The following is a 12,839-nucleotide window of genomic DNA, read 5'->3' as shown; positions in this document are numbered from 1 at the left end:
AAACATCCTTGAGGCCACCAAAATTTTGACATGCCACCAAAATTTTGATCCTCTGCAGAGGGGATGGCACCCCCTGTTCAGTAGCCAGTCGGCCTGCACGCAAAGTTGAGCACTTTACGGTAGAACAGTTTAACGTGGACCATTCACAGGTTGATCGAAGTGGTTACCCTCCCTCACACTAACTGCAGTCAGTGAGGCTTGACTTCGTTGATCTGAGACTAACTGTTTCTTAACGATCAGTCCACTGAAGGATAATAAATTGAATACATTATAAATGGAATACATAAATTGAATTACATTATAGTATTAAATGGAAACTATAGTATGTCCATTTATTTAATTTCATTTGTGCTTTATTCATATTGTTTTTTGCTTCAGTCTACATAGCACAAAGTATGCCCTTTCCTTTGTTGGATATTAGGATATTATTCATGTCACTTTTTTGTTTATTGTTCCTATGCTACTACATAAATTATTATTTAGTTAACGTTCAGACTTCATATTTGTTTATAATTTAAGAATCTGTATGTGAATAATTTAAGAACATGTTTGGGGAAACTGATAATAATTGAAAAATGTATCAGTATTTTTTTCATTTTTTGTTTCATAAACATAAACAATTATTTTAACTATGACTTTGGCTGTAATTCTTCATATGAAAGCATACTCAAATTTCTTCCAGATTTCTCTATTACCCACTATCAGGTTTTAAAAGTTTTGTCTAAACTGTACAAGCTTAAATCTGAAGCCTAAATAAGTTCAGATCATGTTTTGTTAGTATTAAATGTTGGGGTTTGAAGGTATATGGTTAAACTATTATATTAAGGTACCAAAAATAACATTTAGGAAAATGAATTTATTAAGGTACATCAATTAATGATGCTTAAATTAATTAATGTGAAAATAAAAATTATGGTACAACAAGTATATGAAAAAATAATACTGATTTAATTAAATTTAACCATACTAAATAAATTGAAATAAAATTAGTAGATCTTACGATTCCTTGATCAAACTAAAGTTAACCCTGAATAGAATGCACCACCACACGTGGTGGTCAGTCTTAAAGACGTATTAGTGGATAGTTCATTTTATCTCTGGAAAAGAACAATTAAGATTTTGAATAAGGAAGCTAGAATAAAAATCAAAAAACAATATATTCAGCAAAGGAGAAACGACAAAAAATATAGGTTAACTTACACAATCTTTTATTTCGTGAAAACACAGGAAAGTTCAATAGGTGATCCAAAAATAAAAAAAATTAAAAGGACGGTATAAAAAAATACAATTATATTCATATCTGTAAAACTGATATTTCATTAAAGGGGAACATTAAAAGATGAAGTGAGATTGCCATTCCGGCAAATTTTTCTTTCAACAGAACAACGTACTTTTCCACACACACACCGGAGGCCTAAGCCCCGGTCACCACCTCTCTCGTTAACAGACCCACATCTGCTTCTCAAATTACTTGTCGGGACGCTACAACCATCGTTGCCATCTTCACTCACAAACGTAAAGTACAGGCCTGTCCTCTCCCACTAGAAATTCTGTAGGTGGCGCTCTCTAAAACTCGTCGTCCAGTCTCTTCTCGGCTGGGATTCAGCACCTTCAGCAGATTTTATCTCTACCATGTATTTCGTGGCAAGTGGTGAAAGATCATTAAGTTCAAAGTTCATTAAGTTGAAGAATGACACTACACAAACAAATGTAGTAAAATGCATTGAAAAAAAAGCAATGTTACTAGTGTAACATCTCCCTTCCTTTAAAGGAAAAAAAAAATGAAATAAAAAAAAATATGGATGTGCCCATTGTGAAAAGACCTTCTAAGGAAAGTTAAAAAAAAATTAATAAACAAACAAACATATAACAAATTTTTTCCGAATAACATATACATAATCACCAACATTACTTGTCGTTTCCTTAAGAAGAAAATTTATCCCACTCTCTCTCAAAAAACACAAACAGATTCTCTACTAGCGTAGAGTAAGGAATTATCATACTATATACAATTTAAACTTACATACCGTAACACTACTGTCTTTAGTATAAATGATAAGTTTGAATACATAAATATATACTACATATGTTTATAACCAGAGTTTGCATATTTTTTTTAACATCTATGTAGCTACATTTTTTTTATAATCCTACTCTGGTACTAATTTTACAAAAAAAAATTTTATTTTCTCAATTCTCTTTCAAATCATTTTATTCTTATGTTACTTTATTTGATTTTATAACTTTTATTTACCAATGTGATTTAGCTTAATTTATATATATTCTCCTCTTCTCACATTATGCGATTTCTAAATCGAATTCATGTATTTGTCTGACAACATGATGAGTTCAACATCAAAAAGTAAAAATTTTAAATAAATGGTCAAAAAAAATATATATATGGTAATACAAATAATTTGCTAACTTTGAACAGGATTTTTCCTATTCAATGAAATCTGAACCAGCCATAACTCACTGAATCAAAATTTTGGCCTAAATTTGGAAAAATGCAATTCAAAAAATAGAAATGTGAAAACAAAATAATATTCATCAACTTAAACCATTTGTATTTTCACCAGAAAATTAAACTCATTATCATTATTTTCAAACACATCAATTCAAATCTTTAATTAGATTTAGTATAATCTTACTCATTAGTATTCTATACTCAAATCATGTTCCTTGACCATCTCATTCTCTAATTCCTTTCTTAAAATTCTTTTCTTAAAAAGTTTACTAACATGAAATTTTTTGTATAGGTCTCTTTGCTTATCTTTAATGTGTATTAAGTAATTATTATTCCTAAATTTTTTTGTTATTTCAAATGGACCTTCATATTTGGGATTTAGAGAATTTACATCAGTATTTATCTTTAAGTAAACAAGATCTTTACAATCATAATTAGGAGTTGCTCTACCTTTTATATATTTTCTATGCATTTCAAAATATTTGTTTTCATTTCGACTTACTATTTCTCTAGTCTCTGCAATTTGTTGTCTTAATTTTTTGATATAGTCAGATGGGTTTTCTTCACTGTTGGTATTAACACTTGTATTTAAAGGGAGATTTAAATTTCGACCAAAAAATAGTTCAGCAGGAGTATAACCTGTTACCACGTTGATAGAAGAATTATAGTGTAATTTGAAAAATAAAAGCTTTTTAGTCCATTCCCAACTATTGTTACACATTGAAGCTATAGATTCCTTTAGAATTCTGTGAGATCTCTCAATTAAACCATTAGATAAAGGATAGTAAAATGAAGTTTTACGATGTTCAATGTTTAAAGCCCTAATAAAATCTTGAAACTCCTCAGAGGTAAAGTTGGTACCATTGTCAGAAATAATGGATTGAGGCAAACCAAATTTTGAAAAATGTTCATTTAAATTATTTATAATTGTTGAAGATTTAATGTTAGTTAAAGGTATCGCCTCTAAATACCTTGAATAATTGTCAATAATAGTTAAAATAAAAAATTTATTATCAATTGATCTGGGTAGTTTCCCAACAATATCTATAGATAAAATTTGTCCTACACTTAAATCACCTTTTTCAATGAATTTAGTCTCAGTTACTTTAGATTTGGGCTTATTTGCCAAACATGCATCACAAGATTCAACAAAATTTTGGGTGTCTGCCAACATCCCATACCATGCATAATTTCTTTTTAACAAATTGTAGGTCTTAAAAATGCCAAAATGTGCAGCATGTGCTGCCTTTAAAATTTTACCTCTTAATGAGATGGGTATAAAAATTCTATTTAAAGTTTTATATGGATGTTTAGGTGGTCTCACCCTCATCATCAAAATACCATCATTGTTTACAAAAAATTTTTTAGAAATTAGTTTATCATTATCATTTAGTTTTTTAAAGATTTCCTTAGTTTGTGTACAATTTTGTTGAGAATTTCTTATATTCTCTATTTTAAGCTTATCATTAACTTCAAAAATATTTGTATTATTTACAACAGCATTATCATTAGTTACTCTAGATAGGTAATCGGCTGGATTTTTAAAACCAGGAATATGTTGAATTGTATAATTAAATTCCTGCATATACATTAACCATCTGCCTACTATCTCAGGTTGTTTTTGTAAGTTGATGTGAAAAGTTAAAGCCTTAGCATCCGTAAAAATAACAAAATTTTTTCCATAAAGATGTTGATGGAAATGTTTAATTGAATCTACAATTGCTAAAAGTTCCCTACGGATAGATGGGTATTTAGATTCAGAATGGGTTAACTGTCTAGAATAAAATTCTATAGGGTCAAAATTGTCCTTATTCTTTTGCATTAATATTCCACAAAGAGCACTGCTAGAAGCATCAGTTACCAAATAAAATTTTTGTTCCTCATTTATATTCTTTAAAGTTGGTTTAAGTAGTAGTTGTTCAGATATATTTTCAAAAGCATCCTGACAATCTTTATTCCAATTAAAAAATACGTTTTTTTTTGTTAAGTTTACAATAGGTTTGATAATTTCTGCAAAGTTGTAGATTAAATGTCTAAAATAACCAATCATACCTAAAAAAGTTTGAATTTGTTTAACATCTTTTGGAACAGGAAATTTTAAAATTTTGTCTATATTATCAGAAGCGGGTGAGAAACCATTAGAATTTACATCAAAACCTAAGTATTTAATGTTAGATTTACAGATTTGTATCTTAGCTGGATCTAGAGTTAAATTAAATTTCTTTAATCTATCAAAAACCTTAACAAGTAATTGTGACATTTCCTCAATGGAATCTGCAGCAACAACAATGTCATCAAGAAAATACTGCACATTAGGACCTTTAATGTCATCTAAACATTTAGAAATTAAGTTATGGAAAAAAGAAGTACTGTTGCGAGAACCAAAAGGAAGACGAGTAGGTTGGAAATTGCCTATCTCACAACAAAATGCTAATTTGGATTTGTCCTTTTCTTTTAATTTTATTTGAAAAAATGCACTTTTGAGATCTAAAACACTATAATATGACTTTCCAGAAATGTTATGCAAGATATCATTAATTTTTGGAAGACAAATTTTGAAAGTCTCAGTAACTGAGTTAAGTAACCTATAATCTATAACCATTCTGAATTTTTGCAATTCAGGATCATCAACATAAGGCTTTTTTTTGACAAAAATTACAGGAAAACAATAATTGGAAGAAGATGGTTCAATTATTCCTGCATTTAATAGATCTTTAATCTCTTTTTTGGCAAAGTTTTTTGCAATATTAGGAATAGGATAAGGCTTGGTTTGGATAGAAAAGTTATGCAATAAATTAAATTCAGGTACTACTGCATCCGTAGATCCTAAAGTTGTATAAGATTGAGAGAAAACTTGATAATTGTTTAACAAAACTTGAAGTATCTTATCCGCATCTACCTTATTTAAATGACTCAAATCAAAATCAGAGGCATTAAGTTCTTTTTTTCTCAGTTGATGAATTTCATTTAGATTTAAATTGTTAATTTGGTAATTAGTATTTTCTTTAGGTTTAATTATATCATCATCTTTAATACTAATAACATTTCCTAATTTTGTACCTTTATTAATCACAATCTTATTATCTGTATTATTTTCGATTAAAGTACAGAATTTTTTATCCTTAAATTCATTAACAGATTCATAGATATTATAATTTAGTTTGTTTTTGGTTGGAGAAAAAAGCATTTGTTTACTCTCTTTTATATCCTCAGATATACCTAATTGAATTAATATTTGAGAATGGGGTTCTAACACAATCTTTTTTGGTGCAAAAGCAAAATTATTTACAATCTTTACATCACTTAAAACATTATTTACAATACGAGGAGTATCCTCGAGAAAATCAAAAGAATCATGGTTCACTATAAGTTTTTTGTTGGGTATATCTAAAACAATTTTATTCTGTTGAATGAAATCATACCCTAAAATTATTTTATATTTATAAGCCCAAGAATTCTTAGTTACAAAAAATATCCCTTGAAACCATTTAGTGTCAATTTTGAATTTAGAAGAAATTGCAGACATATAAGGAACAGTATTGTTGTCGATAGTATGAATTCTTACAGATCTAGATAAATAACTTATTTTAGTGTTTTCTTTAATTTCATTAAGAGTGATAGGATCAATTAAACTAAGATTTGCACCAGTATCTAGTAAAGCCGGAATGGTTAAGTTACCAAATCTTAACAAAATAATAGGTAGAGATTCTGAATCGTTACTGTTATTACAGGTCATTACATGTTTATTTACTTTTTCTACTCCTTCATTTGTATCTTTTATTTTACTATTTTTTTTAGTTATATCCTCTTCAGTTACCCAATTACTATTCTTATTGTTATTAGAAATTTTTGAATTATATTCCTTAACCTTATCATAATCTGAATTAAAATTTTTATCTTTAAGATTACTATTGACATAAATTTTAGTTTTATATATTTTGTTCTTATCATTCGGAAATCTATCTTTTTTGCCAATATTTCTCTTTTTTAACCTTAAGTTACCAGTTAATTTTTGATCATTTGAATTTCTACTGGTTCTTGTAAGCTTTGTATTTTTCCACTTGTCACAAGAACCATTAACTAGTTTAAATTATTTTGTCTTCTGTCCGTACTGTTGTTACCCCTCTTTCTAAAATTTCTATTGAATCCTCTTCTGAAAGAGCTGCGGCTTCTTTCATAAGGCTTAAATTTGTTGTTTACATTGTAGTTTTTAGGATAATACCAACATTCTGTGGTGATATGATTTCTACTACATATATGACAAGTTATCTTTGGTTGATTCAATTTGTTCGATTGTGAGATGTTGTTGACCGATTTAGTTTTAGTTAAATCATTTATTTTTTGAGTCAATTCCTCAATTTTTTTGTTGCTTTCTATCTGGCTTCTTAATAAGATTTCAATTTCTGATGATTTTGTTACATTATTCAGATGGGCTTCATTCATTGAAATCGCATTTTCAATATCTATAGCAATTTTGCCTATTTCATTGAAATTTGATGCTCCCCTTTTCATAACCTCGATTCTAATATCCGGACGCATGCTGTCAAGCAGCTTTTGTGATTTCATTTTCCTAGCTAGACTTAAAGTTTGCTCATTACTATCTCCATTGATTTCTAGATACTCATCAGTAGCCTTTTCTACCTCTTCAATTAAATTTCTTATGCTTTGATTTGGTTTTTGAATCAATGAGTTAAATTTACTTTGTAATTCTGCATAACTTAATTTCCTGGAAAATTTATCTTTTAATAATTTAACTATGCATTCGTATTCCATGTCAACATTTGTTTTGGCCTCACTAACTACTTTCAATGCTTCTCCTGCAAGATTTAACTTTAATATCAGACTTTTTTTTTTGTTGTCCCATTTTTCTAACTGAGCGATTTGCTCTAAATTATTCAGAAAAAAATTTAAATTTGCATCTTTGCTGCCATTGAAAGCTTGTAGCGAACTCGCTAAAGAATGTGAAGATTTAGCCATAGTGTATTATTAAATCACAGAAAAATTTACCTAATTAATATCTACCTTAAAATATCACTAAAATGTATATTAACAATCAATAAATAGCATTCAAACCCCCAAAAACAATATTCATACAATACATACAATACTCCATATCAAAATAATATATAAAATGTAGTTTAAAAAATATTATCAAAAAAAATGTTGTCAAATATATTTTTATATTAATAAAAATCAATGATCTTATTGAAATACTATAGAAATTAGTTATATCACTGAAATCTTGCCCTATTAAAACATCATAAATACTGAAATCAATCAATGTATTTACCAAAATTACTAAATAAATTTTCTATGTACTTATTTAAATTTAATATCATACACATAGAAATAATTAATATATTAAGAAATATATCATCATCTACTGAATTAAAATGCTAAATAACAATCATTATAACTCAATTAAAATATCAACCAAATTATTTAAAATTTAAAAAAAAACTTATTTTCAATTATATTGTTCTAAATATATCATCAAATTATATATTGAATTACATATAAAATTTTAATGTTCAAAATGTAATATTTATATTCAAATACTTCATATTCAAAAGTATATTATGAAATAGCGATTCACATATAAATCAAAAGTATATTTCTTGTGACAACATATATATCAATATTAAATTCCAATTTGATACATTATTACTTATTGTTTAAATGTCAACAATAAATTTTTTATTTGTGAGAGAGAGCGAGATAAATGTTTAAAACAAATCAATTATTTGATCATATTTTTTGTGCACAAGGCACTTAGTATTTAAAATTTAATAATATTCCAGCCATAAATTAATTTAAAAGCCAAAGTTTCCAGAGATTCTCTTAAAAAAATATTTATTAACACCAGATTCGAAACCACGCGACGGCACCATATATTAAATGTTGGGGTTTGAAGGTATATGGTTAAACTATTATATTAAGGTACCAAAAATAACATTTAGGAAAATGAATTTATTAAGGTACATCAATTAATGATGCTTAAATTAATTAATGTAAAAATAAAAATTATGGTACAACAAGTATATGAAAAAATAATACTGATTTAATTAAATTTAACCATACTAAATAAATTGAAATAAAATTAGTAGATCTTACGATTCCTTGATCAAACTAAAGTTAACCCTGAATAGAATGCACCACCACACGTGGTGGTCAGTCTTAAAGACGTATTAGTGGATAGTTCATTTTATCTCTGGAAAAGAACAATTAAGATTTTGAATAAGGAAGCTAGAATAAAAATCAAAAAACAATATATTCAGCAAAGGAGAAACGACAAAAAATATAGGTTAACTTACACAATCTTTTATTTCGTGAAAACACAGGAAAGTTCAATAGGTGATCCAAAAATAAAAAAAATTAAAAGGACGGTATAAAAAAATACAATTATATTCATATCTGTAAAACTGATATTTCATTAAAGGGGAACATTAAAAGATGAAGTGAGATTGCCATTCCGGCAAATTTTTCTTTCAACAGAACAACGTACTTTTCCACACACACACCGGAGGCCTAAGCCCCGGTCACCACCTCTCTCGTTAACAGACCCACATCTGCTTCTCAAATTACTTGTCGGGACGCTACAACCATCGTTGCCATCTTCACTCACAAACGTAAAGTACAGGCCTGTCCTCTCCCACTAGAAATTCTGTAGGTGGCGCTCTCTAAAACTCGTCGTCCAGTCTCTTCTCGGCTGGGATTCAGCACCTTCAGCAGATTTTATCTCTACCATGTATTTCGTGGCAAGTGGTGAAAGATCATTAAGTTCAAAGTTCATTAAGTTGAAGAATGACACTACACAAACAAATGTAGTAAAATGCATTGAAAAAAAAGCAATGTTACTAGTGTAACAGTTAGTTATTCTAAATCTTTTTAATATTTTCAATAGTAATCTAGTCCAAAGATTATGTCTTGAATGTAATGAATACATTTAGTATGGATTTTCAAAAGTAATTAACTGATGAGTATCTATTAAACGAAATGAATATATTTGATATTGATGATTGAAAATATACTAATATTTGCTTTTTTGAACAAATTTTGCAATAATGCTAATGTGACCCTCTTTCATGAACTTTTATAATAGCAATTGTGAAATATAATTAATAACTAATCAGTAATTTTTAATAGTCAATACAAGTTTTTCATTTTTGTAATTTTTTTTAAATGTACTGCCAGTTTTAACAAATAAATTTTCCAACTCTGCTAAAAAGGCAAAAATAACTAGTGCTTTAGAATATTTTCTTCTAATTTGAATGTCGTGAAAATGTCATGTAACCTCTGAGTGAAGTCCATATTTATTTTGAAAATTCATAATTTTATTTTTATTCCTAATTTTTATAAGCTTATATTTTACTATTGTAAAAACTATTTGAAAGTAGTGCATTTAATAGCTGTTTTTTTTTATGTGATTTCTTTCAGCTCAAAAATTTGGTATAAGATATGATGACCTGAAATTTAACCCAAAATGTGGACGCCATGTTTTAGTATTAAATGAAGGTCGCACAGCTTATCGACCTAGGTAAATTTTCAAAATCTAAAAATAATTTGAAATTTATAGAAGGTTTTAATGACACAAACTTTTGAATGTTAAACTTTGCCTTTTATAGAATTTGTGTTGTATAGATAATTTTCCAAGCCTTTAAATTTACTTGCTAAACATATGCTTAAGCATTTATTATTTACAGAAAAAAATTTAAATTGTCATGAACAATAGAACTAATTACAAACAAATTTAACAATTTTGGTTTACTTCGATTTCAAAATTGTAACCTCTTAGTAAATAATTAAACAAATAATGTAAAAAGGAAATAGTTCTTCCTTAGTTACATACATTTCTTTATTGCAATTTACATTATTTACAAAATTAATGTGGTTTATGAAGTGTGATTTAGAATTACACTTAAATCTTATACTGTAGCTTCGATTTAATAAATGGGGGAACTCAGAGATCTTGTATGTTAATGAAATATTAAGTCTATGAATGTTCTTGCTATATACAGCAGGTAAAAACTGTTGACTTATATAAAAAAAAAATTACTTGTTAACATATGAATCATTGATGAGATTCAGTTCAAGTTTATCAGCTAAATGAAAGACACGTTGAGTTATTTTGACTTGCATTCAGTTATTGTCATTGTTCAGGTTTTGATAAAAATGTTGAAATTCAGTATTTCTGAGTGTAAACTGATCAGGAAGGCTATAATATTATCCTACAGGGTGCGTAGCATTTTTAAAAAGTGCATAAAGGTGGTTATTTTCGTTTTTTAAAAGCCCTTAAAGGTGCTTTTTTCATTGGGTGTTTTTAAAAAGTGCTTAATTTTCCCTTTTTCAAAATGAGATTTTTCCTTTACCATGTTTATTTTTGCTACGAAATATGCAAATATCAGAAACCTTTACAGAGAAACGAAAAAGAGTCCTTTTTTAGTTTTTATGTAATTTTTACATAAATTTTAGATTTCATTACTATAGACAAGAAAAATAAATCAATTTTGTTTTCTTCTTTAATGTTGATCGAGCAAATCTTTAATCACCATCTTTGATTGACTGGTTTGAAAATCAATTCAATTGTAAATACCTCCCTCATATTGCATAAAAATGGAAGTAGACTATAGTAAAAATCAAAGGAAAAGAAAGAAAATGTTGAAGTGAAAAAAGGTAAAATTGAAGTTAGTTTTATTGTTTTAGGCAGGGGACAGCCAAAAAATTTTAAATTGTTGAGTTCCGAATAAAAAAGTAGATTGAGCAGATTTTTGAATTGGAAACTTCAAATCATAAATTTTAATTGCCTTTTTTATATGGATCTAATAATTTTAAAAACATATATCAGTTGATTTTTTTAACTAAGATATTATAATATGATGCTATTAAACTCATAATTCTAAAGTAATTAACATTTTATTTTTATATTTTTCACCACTTTGTTGATCAGTATTGTAAAAATATATGATAGAGCTCTTCTTATAAAAATAATTACTGATATTTTACGTCCTGAAATCATTCTTGAACTGCTATTATATTTTTTCTGCACCACAGTTACGACATTTCATTTAGTTTTTTTTTTCCATGGGATTAAGTAACGCTTCACTTAACTTTAAGATGAAAATATTAATAGTTATTTGAAATTTCAAGCATATTATTTAACGATATTAATAAAAGCAAATACCAGTAGATTTTGTATATAACAGGACTCCCACTGGTCAGGGAAAACCAAAATCGTCCTTATATTAAATTTTGAAATTATATTTTGACTCTAAAAAGCAGGGAATGGTCAATGAAAGTTGCAATTTGTTTTTTTACAAAAACATGAAAAAATCAGTTATTTTGATATTCGAGTTAAATAATTCTTATATTCATTACAAATATTTGTTGTAAAAATTTTACATAATTTTGTTGACAAACTTTTTCACGTTTCCATTCTCATTCAATGATAATTTTTTGTTCTCAAAATTTAATGTTTGACATTACAAATAGTGAAAATCAAATTTTTCTGATGAAAAATTGCATGTTATTGATAAAATGTGGTCTGGATTTTCATCGAAATTTTCCTGATATACCTGGAAAAAGACAGTGAATTTTTTTTTCTGAAATGGAATAAAAACCCTGTATATTTTTTATGCATGGAATTGTTTGGCATTTTGTATGTTTCATTAAATTGCATTTAAATTATTTTTACTAGGAAAAATACGGCAATAATAGTTAGTTGAACTGGATTAAAATTTCTTACAGGTGCCTGGATGATTTTAATAATGCTGTTGTTATAACAAACAGACCATTAAAACCTGGAGAAATTTTTGAAGTTCTCTTAGAACAAATAGTTATGAAATGGGCTGGTACGATTGAAATAGGAGTAACTACACACTCTGCTGAAGATCTTGACTTTCCTTGTACTATGACAAATGTATTATCAGGTACATGGATGATGACTGGAAATGGTATTATGCACAATGGCACTGCAATATCTGATGAATATGGTTCCAGTTTAGATAAGCTAAAGGTTAGATTCTTTTTAATATATAATATATGTCATGAATAGTAAATTATTATGTATCATTATTCATTTAATTGTTTTTCTTTTTTTTTTAATGTTTCCTTTTTTTTTTCCTTAATTTTTTGTTTATAGAATGTTATGTTCATTGGTAAATGATTTTTATTTCTTTTTTCAAAACAATTGGAAGAGAAAATTGTATTCCAAATAAGTAAAAGAAGACACTTACTAGTGAGTAAAGTGTGAAATAAGAAGAATTATTGAAATGATTTTTTACTCATCACATATAGTTTGTTGTTTTTCTAATCAAATAATATTTTAATGTAATTAAATACTTTTCTCTATTACCTATTTCTTATTTAATAATTA

General features: G+C 27.3%; 1 protein-coding gene across 1 annotated transcript in view; it reads left to right on the top strand.

Moving 5' to 3' along the window:
* Positions 1-12,839, top strand: part of Neurl4 (neuralized E3 ubiquitin protein ligase 4) — a 51,067-nt gene that overhangs the window by 10,132 nt on the left and 28,096 nt on the right. Inside the window, exons 7-8 of the mRNA XM_016052549.3 lie at positions 9,905-10,004; positions 12,212-12,479. Coding sequence (XP_015908035.1) covers positions 9,905-10,004; positions 12,212-12,479 — 368 coding nt within the window. The remainder of the gene's footprint in view (positions 1-9,904; positions 10,005-12,211; positions 12,480-12,839) is intronic.

Source organism: Parasteatoda tepidariorum, chromosome 9 (genome assembly GCF_982258835.1).
Source record: "Parasteatoda tepidariorum strain Cologne lab strain chromosome 9, Ptep-v5.0, whole genome shotgun sequence".
Classification (NCBI taxonomy): Eukaryota; Metazoa; Arthropoda; class Arachnida; order Araneae; family Theridiidae; genus Parasteatoda; species Parasteatoda tepidariorum.
Note: the sequence above shows the minus strand (reverse complement) of the source record. Positions and strands in the feature narration are given on the sequence as shown.